This window comes from Papaver somniferum, chromosome 11 (assembly GCF_003573695.1).
Source record: "Papaver somniferum cultivar HN1 chromosome 11, ASM357369v1, whole genome shotgun sequence".
In the NCBI taxonomy this organism is placed as follows: Eukaryota; Viridiplantae; Streptophyta; class Magnoliopsida; order Ranunculales; family Papaveraceae; genus Papaver; species Papaver somniferum.
This window is the reverse complement of record NC_039368.1, coordinates 21,252,540-21,262,759: the sequence shown is the minus strand read 5'-3', so window position 1 is coordinate 21,262,759 and position 10,220 is coordinate 21,252,540. Positions and strand designations below refer to the sequence as shown.

Below are 10,220 nucleotides of genomic sequence, written 5' to 3'. Positions count from 1 at the left end.
AAACCATAACCAGCTGCACCTGGGTTACTTATTGAAGCTCCATCACAACATATGGGGCAGAAAGATTGATCAGGAAGAGTGAAAAAAAAATCAGTTATCTTTGTAGTTTTCACTCTTCTGTATTTTAATCCAAAGAATTTCAATTTCTGCAGGTCATAAGTTGTCCACGTAAAACCTGACATTTTCACTTAATTTTCTTTTGTTACCTGAGTTATTCTCTTTTTTAAAACTTCTAGGTTCAGTTTACCTTCCTCATATACCAAATGTTTTCTCAAGAACCATATCTCCTTCAAGGTGACTAAAGCTGCTACCTTCCAAATTTATTTCAATGAAGGGCTTTTATGTTTTGCAAAAGAAAGAATGTCTTCAAAAGATTTGGGATTAGTGAAAGTAAAAATACCTCCAAGCCAGCTCCAAATAATTTCACTGAAATTGCGGTACCAAAGTATATGGTCTAAGTTTACCTCAACATTTTTACAGAAAGAACACCTTAAAGCTAGCTGGAACTTCCATTTCCTCATCTTATCATCAGCTGGGACTACACCTTTTACCAGTTTCCATATATTACTGGAAATACTAGGATGTAAACTTTTGTGCCATATTGTTTTATTCCAATGGTAAACTGGAATTTTTTTCCTTATACAATCATAAGAAGAGGCTACTTAGAATTCACTAGTAGAAGTACCAGTCCAAATTCTTCTATCCCGATTATTATCAAAAACTGGCAAGTCAACTATATCAAAAAATTATAGGAAATTACAAGGTATTGTCCACTCTCCATCTCTTATTAGATTAGCCACCTTCGTGTCTGGATTTTGTGTTATGATTGCATTATCAGGATGGATATCTCTCGGGGGCTTATCTTTAATCCAATTATCATTCCAAACTGAAATTTTATTACCATCACCAATTAGCCACCTTGAATGTTCAAATACTTCAATATACACCCATTTTATTTCTGGCCAAATTGAAGATTTTTTTGTAACATTCAATCCATTCACCATTTTTGTCTTGAAATTTTACCTAGAAGAATCTTTCCCATTCATCAGTACCATTTTTTATCTTCCAACATAGCTTCATTAACATGGATTTATTGATGTATTCTAAATGTTTAATACCCAAACCACCTTCAGCCAAAGGGGAACATACATTTCCCACTTGAGAGTAATAGTTTTCCTTGTAGAAGAATCCCCAAACCAAGGGAAATTTCTAATAATTTTTTCACACTCCTTAAGGACTTTTCTTGGCCACTTATAAACTGACATATTATATATGGGGATACTACATAGAACAAATTTCACTAGAAGAAGCCTTTCCTGAAAAGATAACATCCTCCCTTTCCATCCTGCCAAATTTTCTTGTAACATTTCAACACAACTCCAAATATGATTTGATCTTATACCTCTTGGAATCAACATAACTCCCAGATACTTACCAGGGAAGTTTTATAAGCACACATTGCAATCCTCAGCCAACTGATTTTTCTTGTAGTACTAGTGCCTCCAATAAATAACTTACTTTTTGCTAAACTAACCATTTGACCTGAAGCTTTTTGATAATCTTCTAGAAGTAATAGTAATTTCTTAACATTTATTCTACCACTATTAAAAAAAAGGAATATGTCATCAACAAATAAGATATGAGTTGGATGTACATCATTTCTATTAACCATTGGAATCAACTGACCTTGAATTACCATGGAACTTTGTTTTCTGCTGAGAACATCTTCTGCAATGACAAAAAGTAAAGGGGAGAGAGGGTCACCTTGCCTCAACCCTCTACTAACTTTAAAATAACCAGTTGGTCTACCATTAACTAGTACTGATATCATTGTTTATTTCAGAAGAATATGTATCCAGTTTATAAACTTGTCTGAAAAACCAAAGCATTTTAAAGTTTGAAACAAGAATTCCCAGCTGAGTGAATCATAGGCTTGATATATATCCAACTTAAGACCCATATTTCCCCCTATTCTCTTTATTTATAATTCATTTACCATTTCAGAGGCCAAAACAATCTGTTCTTGGATATTCCTCCCTTTAATAAAGCCCCCTAGCTGAGGAGATACTAATTTATCAACAATTAAACTCAATCTTGAAGTTAAAATTTTAGTAATAACTTTGAAGATAAAATTCATCAGTCCAATGGGCCTAAATTGGTTTGCTTTCCTTGCATTTTTAACATTCGGAAGGAGCATAAGAAAGTTAGAATTCATACCAGCAGGAATAAACTATTTAGCCCAATAGAATTGGATTGCTCTCACAAAGTCTCCACCAATGATGTCCCAGGAAATTCTGTAAAACTCCTCCAAAACAATCTAAACCAGGTGAACTATCTGGATTAAGTTCAAATACTGCTCTCCTAATTTCCTCAATAACACTGGGAATAGATTCCATAATAGCATTTTCCTCTTCAATTATCACACTAGGAACAAAATCAAAAATATCTTCAGAAATTTGAACTTCTTTAACTCTGAATCTGTCTTCAAAGTATTGAATTAAGATGTCACATATCCCCCGTTGAGAAGTTATTATTTTACCATTACCATTTTCCAGTTCAACAATTGCATTGTGAATCTGTCTTATTTTCATATTTACATGAAAGAATTTTGTATTAGCTGCACCTTCTTTTCGCCATTTAACTCTAGCCTTTTGCTTTTCAATTTCATGTTTTTGTTGAGTAAGAACTTCCTGTTTACCTCTATCATTTATAAGTTGATTTAACAAAACATTATCACATGGATTCCTGTCTGAATTTAGAGATGCCTTCATTACTTCTTCATCTGCTTGTTGTAGTTTTTTCCTGACATCACCAAACACATTCAAGTTCCGCTCTTTTATAATATTTTTCAATATTTTTTAGTTTACTGAGGTAAATAAAACCAGGGTTACCTCTCACTTCCAAATTCCAAGCATCTTCAATAACCTTCTTGAAACTATCATGTGTCATCCAAACCTTCAAAGCCCTAAATGGAATGTTTGAAGGTTTATATTTACATTTGCACCAAAAAGAGGACTATGATCTGAAGTACTTCTTGTACCAATTTTATAACCCCAACTAGGATAGGCTTCAATCCACTTTACATTATATAAAGCTCTATCAAAAAGACACAGAATTATTTTGACACCAACTCTATTGTTACACCAAGAGTATTCCAAACCAGTTTTTGGTGCTTGTAATAACTCATAATTCTAAATACAATTATAAAATCCAACATTGCAGAAGTTAAAGGACTTCTTCCTCTTTTTTATTCCTCCATACTAAGCACTGAATTGAAATCCCCAATGATAATCCAAGGTTTATTCAAGCAAGATATATTTATTAAATCCTCCCACAAAGATCTTCTATTAATAGTCAAAGAATCAGCATGAACACCTGTTATTAAATGACCCCCAACATCCACTGTTATTGATTGTTGAGTGCTTGAAATTAATACAAGTTCTTTAATTGAATCACTCCAAATAAGCCAGATATTACCCTTTTTTGAATCAGAAGAATTATGAATAATCTTTTTATTCATCCCAGAAAGCCTTAATCTTATACAAGAACCAGAATTCACTCTTATTTTAGGTTCAGAAATACAAACTTAAGTAGGACTAAAAGAATTAACTAAACTATAAAGTTTGTCTTAGATTTAGATCTTTTTAAGCCTCTGACATTCCAGTATAAGACTCTCATTAGAAGAAAGTTGAGAAGAATTAGGACTTCTCAAACCTGTTAAATTCTTGCCACCAATACCTCTCTCCCCCGATGCGCTGACTAGAACAGGGAAAAGTAGACCCGCTGAATGGAACAACGAAAAGTAGAATTAAGTTGCGCTGAATGGAACAACGCAACCATCTCAGCCGTTGGATCATAATCCACGCTTAACCATTTCGCGAAAAGATGATTTTGGTTACGGTGGACCATTCATCGAAACTATCTCGCTACTAGTTCAAATGCGAGATATATCTAGAGAGAAGTAGTGTTAACACTACCTAACAGAGAACTAGTGTTAAGAGCAAGTCTTATGGTGGAATCCAACCTATTCCAAGTGTGGAAAATCCATGGAATGTCAAGTCTAATGGCTTCCAAGTTGGGGTCTTCCACAGAAAATCCAAGCAGGGTTCCATGATTTGGTGGAATGGTCCGTGGAATCCATGGAAACGCTATTAAGAATAGCGTAAAACGCTATTAAGAATAGCGCGCTAAAAGACAAATTTTTTTATTAAGAATATAGCTTAACTCCATTAAGAATAACGTTTTTTTTTATTCGTAGATTTAAACTGAGTTGTTGAGAATCTAACGGCTGAGAAAAAAGCTCTATTCTTAATAGCGTTTTTTTAGCGCTATTAAGAATAGTGTAAAACGCTATTAAGAATAGCGTTTCTACTATTCCACCATTACACTTGCACTTCCATCCACAGTTCCAAGTGTTGAGGTGTCCTGGAAAATGGATGAATTCCACCGTAAAACTTGCTCTAATAAATAGGCGGCTAACAAAACAGACTAGAGTTAACAAATAGGCCTCTAACAAAACAGGCTCGAGTTTTTCTATAAACCCCACCCATAATCCGGTCGGCAGAGACTACAAAGTAGTACAGAGTCTACAGACCCAATAAAGTGATCCAGCTAACTACACAGGTTGCCCATAAGATACTGCGCAGTGCTGCACTGATGAATGAGTACGGCGCGAAACCGGAAAAGTAGTGTAGGAATGTGAGCTGGCATTTTTAATATTCTGTGACTATAAAGAGAAAGATATAAAACAAAAAATAAATAATATTTGCCAAACAAAAGGGGCGAGGAGTGTTAATGTGACCATGAAAAAGTACGACTTAAGGTGGACGGCAATAATCCTCTTTACAAATTAATTAAGGAATTAAAATTAGGAAAACATAAATTCTTTTCTCCCTTTATGGGAGAAATGGTCAGGTGAGAACCGTGTGTATAGTGAGTGGTATTTTTTCATTGGTTTCCCATCTCTTTATCCAAATTCTCTAATTTGCCCCCTCTTTCCATCATTTATATCGTAAGATCATTTTAGCTGCGTGTCAAATAATACACAAGCAAAAAGCAACAGTATCAATGTATTAATAGGGAGCAGCCCTAACATCTGTTCGGACGATCGTTCCACAGGCATCCTGCATTCACAGTAAAATCTTCAGTTTTTGTCAACTTTGGGGCTGGCTTATCCCAGGAAAAGTCAGGGTGTAGTTCCGCCCTGCTTCAAATGAGCATTAGGCTATTGTATTTTGATAAAAAGATTTCTGTGTTTTATAGCTTCCTTGTGCATTTTCGTTCGCCATGCATTTTATTTTCTTGTTAAGCAAAGACAGACAGATACTAGATCAAGGCATCCTAGAGCTCATTAACATTTAGATTAAGGCTAAGTCCTATGGACTAGATTAGCAGTGTTGCTGTTAAAAAAAAAAATGTGATCTATTTGTTAACACTAGTTTTCTCTCCTAGCATTTGCTTGCAGTTGAACTAGCAGCGAGATTGAAGCGCTGAATGGTTCAACGTTCAAAAAACGACCTTTACGCTGAATGGTTCAGCCTTGGGAGATTAATTTTCTGATTTAACAACTGAGATTTAAAGCGCTGAACCAAACAGCGCCGGCGCTGAACCAAACAACGTTGCGCAGTGGTTCCAGATGATGTGGATTGTCAATCTAGCTGCTAGATTAGCACCAATAGGACTTAGCCTAAGTCTAACCATGCATTCACCTTGTTGAGTACGAGTAAGTATTTGCTTGTTTAGCATAACACAACATGTGCAAAAATTAAACCAAGAAGTTAAAACAAGAGTTTACGTTCTTGTGATTCTGACGCAATCAACATGGTAGAGTAAATTTAGAATGTTTGCACATATAGAAGATGCTAGATGTTGTAGCCCAAAGGGAAAACATAAAATGGGCTGTTATTATTGGCGGTAAAGCTTTTAATTTCCCAACTAATCCTGAATTCCATGATAAATGACACTTTATTATTGTCTGATCTCTCTGATTCATCCACCAAACTAATTCAAGATTTTTACGTTCACAGAACAGTAGAATCCGTAAATATCACTATAACAGAGCAGATTCTTAAATTAAATTTAATTACCAGAAACAGTCTATTATACTAATAAATATTTTCACATATAAAAACCCATACATACCCCTATCATTTATTTTTTATCTCATCTACCCCTATTCCCCCTCACACTGCTGCACAGTTAAAACAAGGATCAGACATAAGGATCCATATGTCTATATATTTGGAAACCAAGGGTGCTGTTGTCTACAAGTGTTTCATGAGTTGTGATGAGTCTTGTGACTGACAGTGAGGAATTTCCATTTATTTAATTTTTTCCATTTTTTTTTAAGGATTTAGGGCTTTACATTCATCTCTCTTCTCTTCACTTGAGAGCTTATCTTTTTTATTTATTTTTCCCTTCAATATTCCTCACCCCTCTGTGGAATGTGAAGGAGGATATTTGATTCAATTACCAAACTTGTAGCTATTATTCCGGAGTGATTGTCGGATAAATATTGCATTTTATTTTTGATTTTATCTCAGTGTTTTGAGCTTCATTTAGTATAGATTTGAGACTGGTTTGGGTTTTACTCAAAATTATCTGAAAAAAATGAAGAATTGAACTTCATTTCTGTGAGTTTAACAGTTTAGTGGAAGTAAATAGTGATCTTTGGTATTTGTGCAGCAAATGGGGATGATTTAATGGAAGTTTTTAGGGTTTTCTGATTCTTCTGTTTGATTTTGGGGTTCAAGAAGGTTGAAGCAGAATCACATTTCTGGTTTCAGAAGCAGAGATTTTTGGTTTTTTTTTTCTTCTTGTTAACACTGTTGAGAGTGTTCTGATTTCTCGGCTTTACCCAAGACCAGGTATTTTCACAACTTTTACTTTATTAGTCCAAAAAAAGAAGAAAAATTTGGAGATAAGAATCAGAAGTTTAAGACTAATGAGGAACAATTAGGGTTTGGGTTTTTGATTGAGAGATGAAATGAGTGAAAAAGAATCAACTTTTGTTCTTTATTTGTACTCATTGAAATAATTCTTCTTTTTTCTGAAGGGGGGATATTAAAGGGGAAAAGACTCTCTAGGTTTATTAGGTTTACAACGGTTGAAAGCTTTATACTAAGAGATCTTTTCTTTTTACTTGAGATATCCGTTGATTGGTTTCATTTACAGAGGGATTTTACTTTACTGAGATCTGATTTTTCAACATCATGATGTTTGAGAAGAGTAATCAGTAAGCATTCTCTGGTTAAATTGATTGTTTTGGTTGAATCTACTGTTGAAAGAAGTTCTTTTACTATTTTGAAGCATCAATGGGGCTCTGTGGAAGTCTCTTGATGCTTCTTCTTCTTCTTCCATTGATGTTATCAGTGAAAATTCAAGCTCAATCTTCTGAATCACCTAGTACTTCTGTAAGATCACTTGATAGGCTTCTTCAAGATTATGCTTATAGAGCTTTTATTAACCCTAAAACAGGTCTTCCGTATGATGGAGAAGTTCCTTCGAATTTGACTGGTATTAAGATTTCTGCATTGAGACTCAGAAGTGGAAGTTTGTATAAAAGAGGTGTTGATAACTATAAGGAATTCGAAATCCCTGTTGGTGTGACTGAGAAACCTTATGCTGAGAGACTTGTTCTGGTTTATCAAAACTTGGGTAATTGGTCTTTAAGTTATTATCCGTTACCTGGTTATACATTTCTAGCTCCAGTTTTGGGTCTTCTTGCTTACGATGCGAGAAATCTAACTGCAACGAATTTGCCTGAATTGAATCTAACTGCTTCAGATAAACCCATTTTGATTAAGTTTCAAGATGTGAAATCAGTTCCAGTTGGATCAACTCCGAAGTGTGTTTCCTTTGATTTACAAGGTTCGCCAATGTTCAGCAATGCAGTATCAGAAAATGTATGTTCCACATTTACACAAGGGCATTTCTCTATTGTGATTGCATCAGGTGCTCCAGCTCCGGCACCTGTAACTCCGTCTCCTACCAGGCCAAAGATTGGTGGAGGGAAGAAAAACAACAGCAGAATTTGGAAGATTGTTGGTTCTGTGATTGGTGGAGTAGCTTTGTTAGTTCTGTTATGTTTTTTGGTAACTTGCATAAGCAGATATAACAAAAGGAAGAAGATTCAGCAAATGGAAACTGCGGCCGAAGTTGGGGAAGCACTGCACATGACATCGATTAGGGATACAAGGGCACCAACAGCAATGGGAACAAGAACGCAACCAGTTCTCGAACATGAGTACGTCCCTTAGATTATCAGCAGCATTGCATAATGTGGGAACAAGAACACGGCCAGTCCTCAAGCAAAGTACGTTCCTTTGAATTTTGATTTGTAAATGCAAACCCCACCATTCTTCGTTATCATTTTAGTTTACCCACATTCATATTCTTAGTTCAATCAATGATTTTAACATATATTTCTTCTTAGTTATGTTCTCCTCCTATCTATGTTGATTAGTTGTTTTGCTTGAATCGTTAGTGTGAAGTGTGTAATTTCAAAAACTATCAAATGTGGATATAATATCTCGACTCATTAGAATGAAATGTATAATGAGTGTACAGTGAAAACTGATTCAGTCCATCCAATCTTATGAATGTCGTCAAATATACATTCTGCTTAGTGGTTGTCATGATTTTGATTTATTCATCTTATTTTAGTGTTTGTGTCGGTTGATTTATATACACATTATCTACATGCTGACTGCTGAGCACCATAGACTGAGATGATAAAACCCTTTTTTTCTCAACTCTGTTTTGATTTTTTGGTACCACAAATATCTGGAGCTCTGTAACAGATGTTGAAGATTTCTTTCTTTCTCTACTTTTCAAGCTTACCAAACTTTCAGCTTTCATAGAATTTTCTTGTTGGTGATATCTAAAAGGTTGTTTAAAGTTTCAACAGATCATTATTATCATTAATACGTGCCTTCTTTTCAGATTGTGCAAGTCCTGAGACCAAGTCAATTCTCTTTTCATGGTTTGACCATAATCTGAACTTCTGATATATCTAGCGGTAACTGGAAATTTAGTTAGGTAGCAGGAAGTACAATCAGTTGGATATGCCAGCTGAGTTGGTGTTGCTTGTGAAGTAAAATGTTTGGTTGATTATGGAATTGTTTATATTACTAATATGCATCCAAATCAGATTATTACATTACTTAACTTTTGATTACAAGATCTTGTTTTTGTTTTTTTAACTTTTAAGAAACTTACAAATGGCACAAAGAGACACATGAATCTAGTGGGTTGGTGTAAGGAAGAGGTGTCCTCTAAGTCACAAACACATAAAGTGAAACTCTATTTGTCTTTAAAAATAGGTGCACATGTGTGTGTGGGGGAGAATTGGACCTACTTCAAAGGAGCATAGGATCCCGAATTCTGAAAAGTTTATTATATCTTCAGAAAACAATATGATGGTGGTATACAGTCAAACAAAACAAACATATACCAGTAGTACTCATTAGAAAAGAAAGGAAAAAGAACATCCCTGCAAATCCCAGCTAGGATTGGTGTTTTAGAAAAGGTTAAACAAGGGTCCTGAACAAAACATCAATTGTTAGGTAGTGGCTTAAAAGGTTTCCCAGATTTTACGTGTTAAATTTAAAGAAAAATGAAATGATCAGATATTGGGTTCAGAAGGGAGTATCTTAATCAAACAAATACAAATTCATTCATTATGCAAATTACTTGTTAATTATGTAAAGTAAAGTATTAAACAAACACAAAAATGATTTTTGAGAACTTTCTCTCTTTCCAGGCCGGCATTTCCCTTTCACAACCTAGTCCAATTTCCCAAGCCTTTACGACAGCCAGGAAAAAATGTCGAATATGACATTCTTTTGATAAGAAATTTATTAGCCACAATGGGAAAAAGAAGAAAACAACAAATGCACTTTATACGTCGAAGATAAAAACAGCACAAAATATAAAACATGAAAACTCTTTTGTTCTGTTATGTCGGTAATTCACAAGTAATGAAGAAGTTCCCAGGTTGCACCTCTGTAGTTGAACCATAGCTATTACCAATTTCGTGTCTTAGCATTTCTCCATCTCTAGAGTAAATGCTCTCACCATTTCTTAATGTGGGAAGTAACTACCTGGAAAGTAATCACTTCGTTACAGTTCTCCGAGCAATACTGGAGAACTCAGAAAGATTGAAACCAAGAATGGTTTCTTATAGAGTTGTTGTTCCCTGCTATGTTGGAACTATTATG

The 10,220-nt window shown here is 34.8% G+C and overlaps 1 protein-coding gene across 2 annotated transcripts; it reads left to right on the top strand.

Moving 5' to 3' along the window:
• Positions 1–6,300: 6,300 nt before the first annotated feature.
• Positions 6,301–9,067, top strand: LOC113324192. Of its 2 annotated transcripts, none has more exons than XM_026572514.1 (2): positions 6,301–8,314; positions 8,944–9,067. In XM_026572514.1, the coding sequence occupies exon 1, from the start codon at positions 7,314–7,316 to the stop codon at positions 8,256–8,258; it is 945 nt and encodes a 314-aa protein (XP_026428299.1). In that variant the 5' UTR covers positions 6,301–7,313; the 3' UTR covers positions 8,259–8,314; positions 8,944–9,067. The 2 variants fall into 2 exon arrangements, with proteins under 2 accessions (XP_026428299.1, XP_026428300.1); XM_026572515.1 differs by lacking the exon at positions 8,944–9,067 and having other exon boundaries at positions 6,301–7,294; positions 7,341–8,720.
• Positions 9,068–10,220: the final 1,153 nt, after the last annotated feature.